The sequence below is a fragment of the Alligator mississippiensis genome, chromosome 4 (assembly GCF_030867095.1).
Source record: "Alligator mississippiensis isolate rAllMis1 chromosome 4, rAllMis1, whole genome shotgun sequence".
In the NCBI taxonomy this organism is placed as follows: domain Eukaryota; kingdom Metazoa; phylum Chordata; order Crocodylia; family Alligatoridae; genus Alligator; species Alligator mississippiensis.
The window spans coordinates 163,455,369-163,472,202 of NC_081827.1; the positions used below are offsets into that span (position 1 = coordinate 163,455,369).

Here is a 16,834-nt window from a genome sequence, read left to right on the forward strand (position 1 = left end):
GCCTTGGTGAATAAATACTCACCAATTCCCTTCTGTGCCCCCATGATGAACTTAAAGGCAGCCACAAGGTCACCTCTCAACCTTCTCTTGTGGAGGCTGAAAAGGTCCAGTTTCTCTAGTCTCTCGTCATAGGGCTTGGTCTGCAGGCCCTTGACCATACGAGTTGCCCTTCTCTGGACCCTCTCCAGGTTATCCGCATCCTTCTTGAAGTGTGGCGCCCAGAATTGCACGCAGTACTCCAACTGCGGTCTGACCAGCGCCCTATAGAGGGGAAGTATCACCTCCTTGGACCTATTCGTCATGCATCTGCTGATGCACGATAAAGTGCCATTGGCTTTTCTGATGGCTTCGTCACACTGCCGGCTCATGTTCATCTTGGAGTCCACTAGGACTCCAAGATCTCTTTCCACCTCTGTGCCACCCAGCAGGTCATTCCCTAGGCTGTAGGTGTGCTGGACATTTTTCCTCCCTAGGTGCAGCACTTTGCATTTCTCCTTGTTGAACTGCATCCTGTTGTTTTCTGCCCACTTGTCCAACCTATCCAGGTCTGCCTGCAGCTGTTCCCTGCCCTCCGGCGTGTCCACTTCTCCCCATAGCTTTGTGTCACCTGCAAACTTGGACAGAGTACATTTCACTCCCTCGTCCAAGTCACTGATGAAGACATTAAAGAGTATCGGTCCAAGGACCGAGCCCTGCGGGACCCCACTGCCCACACCCTTCCAGGTCGAGACCGACCCATCCACCACGACTCTTTGGGTGCGACCCTCTAGCCAATTCGCCACCCACCGGACTGTGTAGTCATCCACATCACAGCCTCTTAACTTGTTCACCAGTATGGGGTGGGATACCGTATCGAAGGCCTTCCAGAAGTCTAAGTATACGACATCCACCCCTCCTCCTGTGTCCAGGCGTTTTGTAACCTGGTCATAGAAAGAGACTAGATTGGTCAGGCACGATCTGCCCGCCACAAACCTGTGCTGGTTTCCCCTCAGCATAATTTGCCCTGCCGGGCTCTCACAAATGTGAGCCTTGATAATTTTTTCAAAGACTTTGCCAAGGATGGAGGTGAGACTGACTGGCCTATAGTTGCCCGGGTCCTCCTTCCTCCCCTTCTTGAAAATGGGGACCACACTGACCCTTTTCCAGTCCTCCGGGACTTGGCCCGTGCGCCACGAGTGTTCGAATATTCCCGCCAGTGGCTCTGCAATGATGTTGGCCAGTGCCTTCAGCACCCTCGGATGGAGCTCATCCGGGCCTGCCAACTTAAAGGCATCCAGTTCTTCCAAGTGACTCTGCACCACCTCAGGATCTACGTATGGAAGCCTTCTCTTAGGTGGATTGCTGAACCAGGGCTAAAGTGCTCCACCTGCCCTAGTTATTTCGGTTGGGTCACTATTTGCCTGGATCCTCACCTTTGACCTTATCGCCATGAGAGACCCTACCTGGAAAAACTTCCAGATGGCATTGCTCTCAGGATCATTGGGATACACATGCCTCTCCACCATGACAAGGCTGCGATCCAGAGACAGGCTTGTCAGCTAGTTGCTAGGTAAATGCTCTTCTCTCCCACACAGAAATAGGTTTCCCCATATTTACACCAACCTTAGGCTACTGTGATAAAATGATAGCTCTGAGTGGGAAAGGAATGTATGTTTATCCAGAAACACCACTTGCTGCAGACAGCTCTTGTGTAACTCCTTCTGAAATCCTACACAGCACAAGTGAAGTTCTAAGCAATGCAAATTACTACATTAATTCCTATTCATCCCAGAACCACACCCTGACTTCATTTACACTCCTCAGTATAAGCGATTAAAGCTAGATTATGATCTGACAGTTTGTGAATTAAAATACTCTGAAACTTTGTTGGTATGTATTTCAGGAGCCAGTGGGGCATACGATAAAGGAGGGATGGGCTAGTGTTACAGCCAATTCAGTCTGATTTGGGAGCTCTAGGTTCTAGTTCAGACTCTGCTGCAGACTTCCTCTGTTTCCTTGGGCAAGTCACCTCATTTCTCTGTATAGCTATTCCCCACCCTGTTGGAATAACCAGTTTAATGCTTTTGGGGTTTCTCTGTATTGTAGAATTAATACATGTAGTAGGATGCCTTGAGAATGCAATGGGCATTTTTATCCCTTTTCGAATCTTAATCAATAAATCAATCAGTTAAATGCGGAGAACAGAAATGACCTTAGAGGTGGGAATAAAGTCAGGTCCATGCATCCTTGGATACTACTTCAATACAATGATGCTGGCTACCATTGAAGTGGTAATGTAAGAGATTCCCTCATCAGGAAACCTGAGCTGGCTTGTGGGGCAGTGAGTAGGATTTTTGATCTGTGTGCTACACCTGAGAAAAACAGAACTTGGAGAATATTGGGATGGCTAAGTAACTTCAGTAATTTATTTCCCCAGGTTGGATCATACTCTCTCTTATTTGGGTAACATTGTCTATGAAATCAGGTTCTCCTTTCATAGACAGCCATTGCTCCTAATTCTCCAAATACAGGCTACCAGAACCTTAGCATACAAACTTTTGAGGATGAGCATTCGTTTCCCATAATTAACTGGTTAAGGCTGAATATAATTAACTCCAATTCCTTCATGAAGCAGGCCTCTTTCTCTCAGTGTGGTAGCTAGTACTACTCCGAGTACTGATTGGTACTCAGTCTGTCTTCCCTGAAAGGTGCAGTGGCTGATATAAATGAGGGATCCTTACAGTTTTTCCCCTTAAAGGGCTACTTAGGTGTATGTGAGGCAGAGGCAAATTATTATTAATATGAGTTTGTAAATTCCATCCAGAGGGAATATATGTACTGGAGAACAAAAACTTCCCTCAGCTAAGATGGCCTTTTGGGCAAAGATGATTGTCTCTTGGGCATTCCCATTCCCTGTATCTGCAGCCAGCCTTTGGCTGTATATCATAGCAACACTTGTGCCAAAGATCCCAGAGTTAACCAGTTTGTACTGACTCCTATTTCTATAATGACCTTTCCATTTCAGAACTGTGGAGGGCTCTTTTTACTTCCAATTCCGCTCCTCAGTACAGAATTTTACATATTGGCAATGGAAAAGACCCACTAAGTCAACTCTTGTTCATCTCTTGTGGGCTACACTGGAATTCTTTACAACCATTCCTCCTCTCGGGCATCATCCATTGTGCATTACCTTCTCTGTGCTGGGGGTTCCCAGACATTTTCATACAATGCAGCACATTATTACTGAGAAATTGCTTGTGGAGACCTCACCTTATATTCACTGTTGCAAAGATCATTACAGTTTCTACTCAAAATCTTTTAATACCCAATGTGGAACCTACAATAAGTGCTTTAATTGAAAAATGACATTAAGAAAGCTTATATTGTAATTTTAGCTTATTTTAATTTTGTTTCACAGCTGGAGGAGGAGCCATACACATTCAACCGTCCAGCGTTGCTGCAATCACCTAAACGCGCTCCCTGCAGACCCAGAGACCAGCTTGAGAACCCCCAAGTTGCTTCCATCCAGAAAAGGAAGCAGAAAGAGTTAGACAATTGACAAGCTGCCTAAGGAAGTTGTAGAGCCTTCTTCACTGGAGGTTTTCAAGCAGAGGCTTCATAAACACCTATCTAGGATGGCTTAGGAGCAGCTAATCCTGCCGTTTTGCAGGGGGTAGGATTAGATGACCCTTGAGGTCCCTTCCAACCTTCCATTTCTAAGATTGTGTCCTTAGACAGGCCTAGAGGCTTATACCAGTGGTGGGCTGGATCAACCTGTCTCAAGTCCAAGGTGGACCAGTACACCCAACTTGCCAGTGCCACCATTGCTGCCAGTGCCGATTCTCCCTGATACCTGGCTTCAGGGCTGACAAAGGCCTCCTTTCAGCCTTTTGGCTGCAATGCAGCCAAAATTGCCTGGTCACAGCATGGAAAAGCTGCCTGCCTGACAAAGTCTCTCAGTCGGATCCAGCCTGCAGGCCATACTCCTGGCTTATACCAAAGTATTTTAGGTCTTTTCACTATTCTGAGGTAAATGAAATTAACTATCTCCTACCATGGGTGGCTTTTATACACACACACACACACACACACACACACACACATACATACATACATACATACATATATATATATATATATATATATATATATATAAATAAAACCTTATTAAGGATGGAGTAAAGTTTAAATGAAATAATAACAGGTCAAGAGCTCTTTGATGCACTAGCTCTAATGATTTCTTCCCTGTATATAATCTAAGGCACTGTTTTCCTATCTTATTTTTGCAAAGGTTTCATTACAAAGGAAAGCTGATGACTCATAAGTCATTACCACTAATGTATAGTTGAAGTATGGTGCTGACATGTGAAGCATCTTCCTTGTGTACTGGGATTTCTGGAGGGAAATTGCCTTTGGGAAATTATTCTTGGCAGAAACAGCAAGACTAGCTAGGCCCATGAGGATAAACACCCTCCTAGTGACACCCAGTGTGCAAGGTATAAATAGAGAACTGTGGGGATGGGAAAGCAGCAGTCTGATTCTCATCCAGCTGTGCCTCTTGCTATTGGGTTTGGGTTTGGGCTGGATTATTACTTGCTGTGACAATGAGTTCTGGAGTCAAGCAGGCGTTTACTGTCTCTAGTTCAGCTAAGAGCAGTGGTGGTAGCTGTATCAGTGGTGGGGGAGGTGGTGGATCAAGGATGCCATTGATGTTTGGAAGATGCGTCTCTGGTGGGATAGGCAGCAGTAAAGGCTTTTCTTCCAGGAGTTACAGTGGTGGAGCATGTTATGGAGGAGGGATAAGCAGCGGTAGTTTTGCTGGTGGGAGCTATGGAGGAGCTGGGAGCATAGGAGGAGGCCACCTAGGAAGCATTGGGTTCAGTGGTGGCAGCACCTGCATTGGTGGTGGCATAGGTGGTGGCATAGGTGGTGGCATTGGTGGGGGCATAGTTGGTGGGAGCATACCTGATTGTGGCTTTGATGGAGGCATAGTTTGTGGGGGTCCATTTGGTGGAGGCTTTGGGGGTAGTGCAGTTGGTGGAGGCTTTGGGGGTAGTGCAGTTGGTGGAGGCTTTGGGGGTGGTGCAGTTGGTGGAGGTTTTGGGGGTGGTTCAGGTAGTGGAGGCTTTGGGAGTGATGGCCTACTTTTCTGTTGTGATGAAAAGATAACCATGCAGAACCTTAATGACCGCCTGGCATCCTACCTGGACAAGGTGCGATGCCTGGAGGAAGAGAATGCTGAACTGGAGTGCAGGATCCGAGAGTGGTACACCAAGCATGGCCCCACCTGTGAGCCAAAGGACTACAGCTGCTACCTTAGGGAAATAGAAGATCTTCAAAACCAGGTAGGGCCCCCTACCTGGGGCAGTGATCCATATGATTTGTTTTTTCTTGTCCAGATTATTTGGTCAAGTTTGTTTGAAGCTGTTTTAATAAATAGATGCCCAAAAAGAAAACTGTCTGAGTTCTTAATTAATGAATCCATCCAGTGTATCATCTGCTTCTGTACATCATCCTGGCATTGGTTTTCCAGATTTCTTATTTAAATGTTCTTTCTATTTCCATAAAGTTTGTAGTTTTGTATAGATAGGGAAAATAAATCTACATTAAAACTAAGTGAAAAAATTGCTTTGTCCCAATTAGTTTTGATGGCACAGATTTAATTAAAAACAAATTGTTTTGAAAACTCATTTTTGAGGAAATGTGGGAGAATCAGTTGGCTGGAAAAAACAAGATAGATAAACTCAGGGAGCAATAGAGAGAGACAATAAATACTAGGCAATGAGGAAAACAGTGAAATGAAACATTACCGACTCTCTTTATGAATATTAGATTACATTTAAAAATGTGAGGTGTGTTATTGCAGGGGTAGCTCTGGGTAGCAATAAGTGTAATTGCAAAATAGTTTGCCATGAAATTGTGTGCTGTGTTAGGGATGTACTTGGTAGCTGTGTTGGTCTGAGACAAAAAGAAATACAAAACTCTAGAACTCTTGGTTCCAAAATGATACCTTTTATTATCTGTGTTAATGCTGTGTTACACATTCATTCATTTCACATGCTTTCTTTCACATTCTTGTCTTGAAATCTTCCATGCCTTTTATTTGCCTGAGCTTGAAAAGAGTTATAAAAAATACATTTTTTTTAAGACTGGAAAGAAGCACACTGGTCGAAATTTACATTGTGCTACCCCATGTAAAACAGACAAGAGCCTGCTGGACTAAAAGCTTCCTATCCCATTTCTCTTCCAGATTGTTTGTGCTACCATAGAAAACAACAAGATTGTCCTGAACATTGATAACAGCAGGATGGCGGCTGATGACTTCCGAGTGAAGTGAGTTCATTTCTGTGTTAGACAAACACTGCTATTCTCCCCTTTTCACCAAATCCTACTTGTGAACCCGCAAGCAAAGAAATTCCCCAAGCAAGCAACACTGGGATTCTTAATTCAGGACACTTTTTTTTGTTTTGGTGAAACTTCAAATAATTATTTTGCTTGTAAAAGAGTTTGAGTGTAAGGTTTAGGCTTCTAAAACCAGAGGGACAGATCTTCAGGGAGCATAGAAGGCCTTAGAAGAAAATGTGCTTTTGGAGATTTATGCTAGATGAGGGTCTGGCACAGAGAATTGTTTCTTAAGGAAGAAAGTGATTTTTAAAATTAGTAAATGATTTTTCCCCTGAGGGACCTGAGGAAGGGCACTTGATGCATGAAAGCTTGTCCAACAGCTCTCCCAACTATACAGTTGGTCCAATAAAAGATATTACAAAAACCCTTGCCTCTTTGAAAATACAGGAAGACTGGTGGGTACTCTCTCTGCTGTTGTGCCAGAAATGGGGGAGGCATAAAAACCTGAAATAGTAGCGTTGTAGCTGTAATGGGTCAGGGAATATGAGAGAAGTGAGGTTTGTTTTGTAATAAGAAGAAAATAAGTCTTTTATTCACGAGATAGCAAATCCCGGCTCTGCCCACCTAAAATGGTTTATGTTACTTCAAGACCAGACATATAAAATTGAAAGCAGGGAGAAAGGAAATGCTGGTCCTTTCACAAACACAATGCAAGTTGGCTGGCTCAGGCATTGACCTTTCCCTCTTTCTCGGCCATGATTTAGGTATGAGACTGAGCTGTCCCTTTTGCAGAGTGTGGAGGCTGATATTAATGGTTTACGCCAAGTCCTGGATCAGCTGACTCTCTGCAGATCTGACCTGGAGGCACAGCTTGAAGCCCTGAGGGAGGAGCTGTGCTGTCTGAAGAAGAACCATGAGGAGGTAGGATCTTGTCTTTCTTGTTAGGCAGAAGAACTAGTTCATGCATTGTCTAGGAGAGTGGAGAGTCCAGACCGAGAAGGAAACTTCAGGGCACTGCTATAGTTAAAGAGACAATATTCCTAATACCCTAATCTGTGTTATGATCTTTGTCCTTTCACAAATCCTCTTCCCTATTCCACAGTGTAGAACTTTATGTAGAATTTACATCATTGTAAACATTTTGACATCAATTGGCTAGCATTAATATTTCATAATTAACATAATTAAGGGACTACAGTTGTACCCTTGCTGTAAAAAACGAGGAATCTAAAGAAGTAAAATGACTTCCATAAATTTTGCAGTGCTCCAAATCACTTAGAAACCGAATAGCAGATCTTGGAAGAATAAATTATGAACTCTGCTCTAACCACTGACATACACTTCCTACTTTTCAAAGCTAAGAATGAAAGGAGAAAGATACTAAAGAGCCAACATATTACAATGAACTTGGGCAAGTAAATTCCTTTTGTCACAGGTCTAAGACAAGGAAGCTCAAATGAGATCAGGAAGGTGAGTGGTTTTCATTCATCAAGCTGGATTTCTTTAGAGGGTGTAACGCCAGAAACTGAAGTGGAAAGAGGCAGGCAGAATTAAGCATAAAGAAAAGACACAAGAAAAATGGTAGCTATATGGTTACAGCATAGGCTGTGAACAGAGCATAGTGACCAGATCATCTGCACTCCCACCTTTGATTTTGGTTTATAATGGAAAAGGTGCCTCCGGAATAGAAATTGTGAATGCCAGAGTGGACCCCAGATAGGCAGGTGTGCTTTTCTACAAAGTTCAGCTCTCTGAGTTGTTTTATCCTTCTTAAAAAATACCTCCACCCCAATCAAAATCCAAAAGAACAATGCTAGTCTGGGTTATTTTTGCAGGAGATGAATTGTCTGAGGAAACAGTCAACTGGAGATGTCAGTGTGGAGGTCAATACCTGCCCTGGTCCAGATCTGAAGCAAATCTTGGATGAAATGAGATGCCAGTATGAAGCTATCATTGCGCAAAACCGCAAAGAGGTTGAGGATTGGTATGCGTGTAAGGTGTGTTAAATGTACAGAGCTGTAACCATGTGTGCTAAGCATCCTTGAAATTCTTCAGAATCAGACACATGTACACTGAGAGATAATTCTTGCATAATGGGTCCTAACAGTGACCAGCATTGACCTTGTTTTGATCAAGTTGCACAGAGCCTGCAGGCTGGGTTAAGTAGCAAATGTGTCTGGTTGTGAGTGTTCATATTAGAATGACAAGCGAGTTGCAAGTTTAGAGTGTATTTTGTAGAGAGCTCACACAGTTTTTTTCCACCTACATTCTACACCAGGCATCCCTCTAATGATTGGTATCCATCCGATCACCCTCATGGAGGGTATCCATAAGAGGTCATACCATTAGGCTTACCCTACCTTGGATTTTAAAAACTATTTAATGATCTGGGCTTGTATTTTTCAGATTGAGGAGGTGAATCGGGAAGTCATCTCAAGCGGCCAGGAAATAGAGTGTAGCAACAGCCAGGTCTGTGAACTGAGACGTCAGTTACAGGCATTGGAGATTGACCTGCAGGCCCAGATTAGAATGGTAAGTGCTGGGGTGACCATCTACATCAAACCTATGACCAAGTCATGCCTGGATGCCTAGGGTGGTGGGTGATCAGTTCCAACTTGGTAGACAACAGGCACTGGGGAGTTGCATGGAGAATCTCTTAGCTCTTGCATTCAGCGTGTGGTTCTAGTGCCTATGTGTGTTTGTGTCAATTCTTAGAGGGACAATCTGCAGTCCTCTCTGGCTGAAACCGAATGTCGCTACAACAACCAACTTGCCGAGTTACAGAACCAGATCATCTGTGTGGAGCAGCAGTTGGCTGAGCTGCGGGCAGAAATTGAATGTCAGAACCAAGAGTACAAGGCCCTCCTGGATGTCAAATGCCGGCTGGAGCAGGAGATTCACACTTACTGCTGCTTATTGGAAGGAGGACACCGGGAGTTTAGGTAGCCTACAAATGCCCCTGGGCATAGAGAAACATACTGGCACTGTAATGTGAGAGCTAGTAACATAAACTGCAAAGGAAACACCCTGGGTGGGGAATCTTTATGTGGTGGTTTCTGCAGTTCCATCCTTCTCACTGATCTGTTAGTAGCTTGGTCCAATTATCAAAATGTGGAGGGCCTAGAATTTGACTACAAAAAGCATCCAAAGCTTGAGCCAAGCCTCATTCCTTCTTCTGGGATCTGCAAAATGAGATATCTAATGACAACAGGTGCCTGCCAGCCCTATAATTCATGCTGAATTTGGAAATGGCAGCCTGTAATATATTCCTCATTTGTGGGTCAAGATAGTGGGGAGAATGACTTGCCTCCTAGTTGCATGTTTATGTTTGCACACTGGTTGCCTCAGCAAGGGAGCTGAGAGAAAGACAAGCCAAGATGTGTTGCCCAGGACTTGTTCCCGCACCTAGATTGGGAATGGTTGAAGATGGACAATACCACATGGCTTTACTGATGTCACAGTACTATGAACATTTCTAAGACTAGTTTTTCCTTCACCATTCTTAATTAGCTCAAAAGGAGTGATTTCATCAGGAGGGATTTCATCAGGAGGGATTTCATCAGGAATCAGCCACTCTTCTGGTATAGGAGGAGGAGGAATCTGTAAATCCTCAGGTGGAATAATTGGAGGAGGAGGAATTGTGAAAACTATCCACACCCACTCTTCCTCTTCCCATTGCCTGCCCTCGCCTTGCCCACCTGGTGATATAAAAGGTAAGAACAATGGTATTATATAAGGGAAAACCTTTGTTTAGTCCTCTTTTTCTCCTAAGGATAGGAGAGAACCTGTCAAATGCATCCTTTGTATGATGGTTTAGGACTGCTATTGGTATTCTTCCAGAAGGTGTATGGGAGGGCACTGGAAAGCCTGGTTCAAACAGAGTGGTTATGGTACTGTGAGCACTGCCAGGAAAAAGGGTCAATGGGCTCAGCACTCAGCAGGAGTTCTGTAACCATGAAGTGAGAAGGGGGTAAGGCTAAAACAGAGGGGTGGGGAGGAAGAAATTGTTGTGGAAGCAGAGACAGCCAGAGAGGACTTGTGGAAGGGGGTGGAAATGGAGAGTGTGCGGAGGGGAGGAAAGGAACGGAGCATGAGCAAGTTCCTTAAAACAGAGGAAGAGAAAAGAAACAAGAGAAGCTAGACCTTAGATTAATAGGAGGTGCACAAAGGCACCCTACTTGTTGCACTTTTCTATTACACAATCTTGGACATGTTCTGGACCTTATCTGAATTTACAGCTCTCTGAGGATATGTCTTTACTGATGCTTAGTTCTATCCCCAAGCCTGGCCTTTACCCCAAACTCACTACCTATGGTAAAAATACTTTTTCAGTCTTCCCTCCTTTTAGAAATCTCCTGATCACTGCAGCTCAAGGTTGAGCTTCCCTGAGCTCACTCCTTCCCAGTGGTGTAGTCAAAACTCACTGGGCTGAAGGCCAAAAACACAGGAAATCTATCAGCACCTGACTTCCTGCCCTTCTGTACCCTGCTGCCTATAATGAAAGCCTAGCACAGAAGGGGAGCCAAGTCCTTCTAGGTCTATGTCTGCTGAACGCTTACCTGTCCTTTAGTGTTTGCTGTACAAGGTAATATATACAGAGAAAGGGAGATGCATGGGGTGTGTTTAATTATAGGAGACCCTTGGGAATGACCCAGTGTCTGCATCCAGACCCCATTCTAGCAGAGTCCATCTGTGACATGGGCACACCTTATGGTCTGATGCTGCAAGAAAGTTCATTTTATTTTATTGCATTCAAATCAGGGTTCCTTTGATCTCTCTCCAGTGCCCTGCAGAAGGCTGCATGACTAAACCAAGAAACCAACCTTTTCCAAGATAAGACCTACAGAGCAGATCTGCAAACCAAGCAAGAACCTACCCACAACCTGCACTCCATGCCCAAGCCAAGAGCAATGCTACCAACTACTCAGCAATGCTGATGCCATCTACCCACAGGGGGGCTGTCAGAGCTGTGGGTCACCCTCCTCCCTATTGTGCTACATGCTTTTTCTATTCTGTCTTGCTCTGTGTGCCCAATCACAACTTACTTGAGTTAATTTGTGCTGAGGTTGGTCATTTACTTTCTGGTGAAAAAGTACCGCTAATAAAACTTTGCTTCTGCCTGATGCAATCAAGAAACCTGTGCCTGGAAAGTGATTTCCTTCAATAAGCTTTTGAGTGTCTCATGGTAGGACTGCAAATAGAAAATCATGCACTCGGATAGATCTGCGAGACTGTGCAATAGTTCCTGAGAGGGAGTAATAGGTGTCCTGTCACATGAGGCATCTAAAACTGGATTGACAAGTAAACTGAAGGGGAACACCCTGCCTTTGACCAATGGTTATGTGGAGAATGGCCTGGCTGACCTTGTGGGTCTTTTCCAGCCCCAACTTCAGTGATTATACATGGACACTTCCTGATACTATATGATCCATAAATGTGCATAGGTTGTGTCTACCGTCCATGTCAGCAGGCGTCTCTGGGTTTCTGACACAACAGCATGCATCATTTTAGTTTTAAGATGTGAACTGGGTACATCTGAAAGTGTATGATTGTCAGACATGGAGGTGGACCTCCTCAGTTTCACCCAAGGAGATTTACATCACAGGCACCTGCAGTATCAGCCTTCCACATGCTCAGACCAAGAAATGGTCTTTAAGTCAACCTTGATTTGTAAGAAGCATCATAGACAGTCCTTTATCTGAATGGTGAATGCAAGACCAGAAATTTCCTATCACTCTGTCCCTGACTTTGGGAGACCCAAGTGTTAACCCAGTCTGAATTTTATGAGATCTTGACTACCATGAGCAGGACGTTACAAAGATGTAAACACTTGCTCAGATTCAGCCTAATGGACAAAGCTTAAAACAGACAAAATAATTTATAACCCAGAATGATTGCTAAGTACAAACACTGAAATCAAATTTGAAAAAGAAACTCTGACAGCCAGGGGTTCAAAAAGTTCAATCTATTTTAATAAAAAAGAAGAAGAGACTTCTCATGGTCTGTAAATACACAGGGGAAAAGATTTCTGTTAAATTTCTGATTTTATTTAATCAGCAGTCAAAACATCAATCAGTATCCCCATGTTGAAAAATGTCAGCAGGGCACTTTAAACTAAAGCTCATTTGACGAGCTTTAATTCAAAGTGCACCATCGCCGTTTTTCAGCATGGAGATGCTGACACATGTGATGCTCTAGGTGCTTTTAAATAGCATGGCTCTTGGAGCTGCGCTAATTAAAGCACGCCTCCCCCCCCCCACCTCTTGGAGCACAGGTATAAATGCCCTAAGTGCCCTTTTTCACCAGATTAGAGTAATTAGCCATTGAAACAAGTGGCCTCGGCATGCAGTGGAATTTCCATCACTTGAACTCTTTAAATCAAGACTCAGTTGCTTCCTTAAAGTTGGCACTGACTCTACAAGAAGTCCTTCATTCATTGCAGGAATCTCTGTAGATGCATATATACCTTTTGGGCCTTTAAAATCCATGAATCAATGTGGAAACAGACTAGACCAGCTCAACCTTTTTAGCCTCATGGCAGCCCTTCAGAACTTTTTGGAATTTCGTGGTACTCCGTTGAGAAACAACGAGCTGGAATCTAACTGTTGCCACGTGAAGGCAGTGGGGCAGGACCTCATCCTACTGTGCCTGTTTTTCTCACAGTCTGCCCTTTCCCTGCCATGGTCTGCATCTGAAGGGGCAAATGCAGCCCCTGTGCTACGACTTCTTCTCCAGCAACTCACATGCCAGCAACTGGAATCACATTAACCTGTGGCCCCCCTGCTGACTTCAAGAGTGTGGGAACAGTGGCGGGATTTCATAGATTTCATAGACATTAGGGCTGGAAGGGACCTCGGAAGATCATTGAGTCCAGCCCCCTGCCCAAAGGGCAGGAAGTCAGCTGAGTTCATAGGATCCCAGCAAGGTGAGCATCCAGTTTGCTCTTGGAGGTGTTCACTGTAGGCGCTTGAACCACCTCCGGTGGCAGGCTGTTCCAGACCTTGGGGGCTCGGACAGTAAAGAAATTCTTCCCTATGTCCAGCCTGAAACGGTCTTGTAGTAGTTTATGATCGTTTGACCTAGTTGTCATCCCTTGGGGCGCTCTGGTGAACAAACGTTCCCCCAGATACTGGTGGTCACCCCTGATAAACTTATAGGTGGCCATCAGATCACCCCTGAGCCTGAGCTTTTCCAGGCTAAAGAGCCCCAGGGCTCTCAGCCTGTCATCGTAGGGTCTGCTTCCCTGACCTCTGATCATGCGCGTGGCTCTTCTCTGGACTCTCTCAAGCTTCTCCACATCCTTTTTGAATTGTGGAGCCCAAAACTGGATGCAGTACTCCAGCTGTGGCCTCACTAAGGCCAAGTACAAGGGGAGAATGACGTCCCGGGATTTGCTTGAGAAGCATCTATGGATGCAAGCCAGCGTTTTGGTCGCTTTACTAGCCACAGCCCAGGGATGACCTGGGCTAAAATGTATGGTCCCATGTCCACCTGTTTGCATGCCTATTCATAGCAGGGCATGCTGCTTGAAGCACTGAGGCTGTTGGGGCCATGAGCACTACTTGTCTGCAAGTATACTGGGGCATCTGGTGCCTGGCAGGAGGTGGAGTGACCACTTTCCTGTTAGCAGAGGGGCTGGGTGCTGCAGCATCCTTGGAAGGGTGTCATGGCACCCTGGTTGAGAATCACTGAACCAGATATAGAATTATTTTTTACACAATGGGTGATTTATTGCTACATCATCCCACACTCAAATATTATTTAAGATTTCTACAAACCATGCCACTCATAATGCGTGGCCCAATCTCTGTTACATTGGGTTTACATGGGTATAGTAACATAGACCTCAGTCAGTTTACATAATCAGAAAACTGGCATAACAGAGGATAGATTCAGGCCTTTAATTCCTGTCTCAATTTAGAAATTAATAAAGCGACTTGACTATCTTTTGGAAAATGTTTCTACTGCTCAGCTTGCGATGGGGTGATTTGCATGTTTGCAGAGAGCCAAGCCCTGCAAAGTTTGCACGGTCTTTTTGGGTAGATAGAGTGCCTCCCATGTTATTCTTTCATCAACAGTCTAACAGAAAAAAACCCTTTAGAGTCACTTTTGGATTATGACAGATGAGATAACAGGGCTAGGAATTACTACTAACCAACACAAGCGACACCTACAGGGAGGAACCAGGCAATGCTTGAGAGAAGCTAGTTTTATAGTATATGCAGCATGCTCTCAGTCCTATAGAGATAGAGGTGTGGCCTAGAAACTAAGTTATATTTATAATACAGAAACAGCTCTCCCTATGGAAGAAAAGGAAACCTCATTTGGAAAAGCCCAGGATTCCTTCTGGTTTTGTTCTCTCTAAGAGTGAGAAGTCTGGCTAAAGAGAAGAGATTCATACTTTCGTAATGCATGTGATTGCATTACCTAAGTATCTATATATATATATATATAAAGGGCTTAGTCCATCTGTCTGTGTGTCTGTCTGTCCATAATGCTTTTTAAAGACAGCAGCAGCAGGCAGGGGCTTGGCTCCAGCCAGTGATTCAAGCAGGGAGGTGGCAGGTGGCAGGACACCAAGTGGTGGCAGCATGGGGCAGTGGGTGGTGGTGGCAGTCGCTGCATGCAAGCTTCCCACCCCCCACGTGCAGCCAGTGCCTGTGTGGCCTGCAAAGGAGCACTGCTGGCCTCATCCCTCGCTCTTCCCCCCCCGCCTCCCCAGCCCTGCTCCTGGGAGGTGGCAGCACAGGGTGGTGGGTGGCTGTACTCTGTCCCTGCCTGGCTGCACGTATCCCCTAGGACTGTCACAAGTACCCTGGATGCAAGAGAAGTAAGAAGATAACCAAAAACTGCAAGCCGTGAACATGTCCCACCAACAGACAAAGCAGTCCAGGTCTACCCTTAAGTGCTTCCTATAGACTCCTGAGCTGTACAAAGTAGTATGTTCTAGTGGTGGCCTCTAGTGGCTTGTTCCAACCACATGGAAAATATCAAATGATTAAGACAGAAATTCCCATCTGAGTGGGTGTGTCTACACATGCATTTATGCAAGCGGGAATAGGCCAGCATCTATACATGCAGGCGTTAAAGCTCATTTATACTGTGTGTGGACTGACTTGGGACTAAAATTCATCCCAAATCAGTCCACACATGCAGTGTTACTGTGTAGTAAAGTGTTTTCACAAGTATTACTACACAGTAGCTAATCAAGTGTATATTTGATACCTGCATGATGCAGGTATCAAATTTTCACTCAAGTTGGCATAAGTCACCATGTTTACTGTGCCGTATAGGCGTGCATGTGTACACGCGTGCCCGTATTATGCAGTAATTTCAGTTACTGCGCAGTAAATGTGCACATGTAGATGCACCCAGTATGTTCAGGTCAGTTTCTGGTTGAAGTGTGTGTGGGAGGAGAAGAGGTAATGGTGAAGTTACACCTGCCTTTTAAAATCATGCAGCATTTGATACTTCTGAAACTCATGCTCTTTTTGTATTTATGTACTTCACCACCATATATGATTACCTTTCCACCCCAAGGAGTCTGTGCTCTGCCCCCCTACCCCTGCAATAGTTAGGTAAACCTTGAAAACATTTTTGGAGAGTTTTACATTTTTGTCTCCTCTTGCTTACTTTTCCCCTGAAGGTGATGGTTTCACCAGCAGAGAATTTGGGCTGGAGGAGCTGTAAAAATTCACATGAAGAAAAATCTGACTTGGCTTCTCCCTGTAGCAAAACCTCTGGTAGTTTTCCATTAAATTGTCCCCTTTTTTACAGAAAGAAGCAGAGCTGAGTTTGCCAGCTAAAATGAATAAACAGCAGATTAACCTGAAATACAAGTGCAATTGTTTATCATTTGTTCTATGGAGGGATTTCATTAATTTTTTTAGGACAATGTTTGCTGTGTGGAAAAGGCCAAAACGGTGTCTTTTACTAAATTTAATATGCAGAACCCAGAGGTGTAACTTGAAATGTTGGTGCCCTGGATGGAGTGAGGGAGGGAGTGGGACTCCTCACACAGTGGTGAGGTGGTGCAGGCTGCTGATGCCTCAGTAAAAGCTTCCTGAACACAGATTGCTTCTGTGGTGGTGGCAGCAATGGTGGGGACCCCCTTGGGGCTGCCAGTTTGGTGCTGCCTCTGAATTGGTACCTCTCTGGATTGATGTCCTGGTTGCACGTTCCATGTTAACATTAGTGGCAGAACCAAATGAAGCTACAGTCCACTACACTGTATTCACACATATGTTTGTTTTATTACAGGCTTTTCCACCCCCTACTCTCATGCTGAACTAACCCAAGCAACGGGGGCAGTGCAGAACCAGAGAGAGACGTGGCCACGCACAGCGTTGATTAAAGAAGGGGAGAAGGTTTTACCAGAAGTGTGTAGTGAGTTGTAGAGCAAATTTTGCTTGGAAAGTTCCAAGGGTGTAGCAGTTGCCTTTATAACAAAAAGTTAATATTAATAGCTGAAATGAATTGAATCAAATCATTTAATGATGCATAATATACT

General features: G+C 44.6%; 1 protein-coding gene across 1 annotated transcript; it reads left to right on the forward strand.

Annotated features, from left to right (window-relative positions):
• The first annotated feature begins 4,520 nt into the window (after positions 1-4,520).
• On the forward strand, positions 4,521-11,460 carry LOC102570088 (keratin, type I cytoskeletal 13). Its single transcript, XM_059726955.1, has 8 exons — positions 4,521-5,324; positions 6,230-6,312; positions 7,089-7,245; positions 8,160-8,321; positions 8,731-8,856; positions 9,040-9,266; positions 9,835-10,037; positions 11,108-11,460. Exons 1-8 carry the CDS (start codon positions 4,584-4,586, stop codon positions 11,131-11,133), a joined length of 1,725 nt encoding a protein of 574 aa, XP_059582938.1. The 5' UTR covers positions 4,521-4,583; the 3' UTR covers positions 11,134-11,460.
• Positions 11,461-16,834: the final 5,374 nt, after the last annotated feature.

What these genes read in the sequence shown, in the direction of transcription:
- LOC102570088 (XM_059726955.1), top strand. Translation starts at nt 4,584, where the DNA reads ATGAGTTCTGGAGTCAAGCAGGCGTTTACTGTCTCTAGTTCAGCTAAG. An exon ending in TAGAAGATCTTCAAAACCAG is followed by an intron (nt 5,325 to 6,229) that starts GTAGGGCCCCCT and finishes TTTCTCTTCCAG; the next exon opens with ATTGTTTGTGCTACCATAGA. An exon ending in TGAAGAAGAACCATGAGGAG is followed by an intron (nt 7,246 to 8,159) that starts GTAGGATCTTGT and finishes TTATTTTTGCAG; the next exon opens with GAGATGAATTGTCTGAGGAA.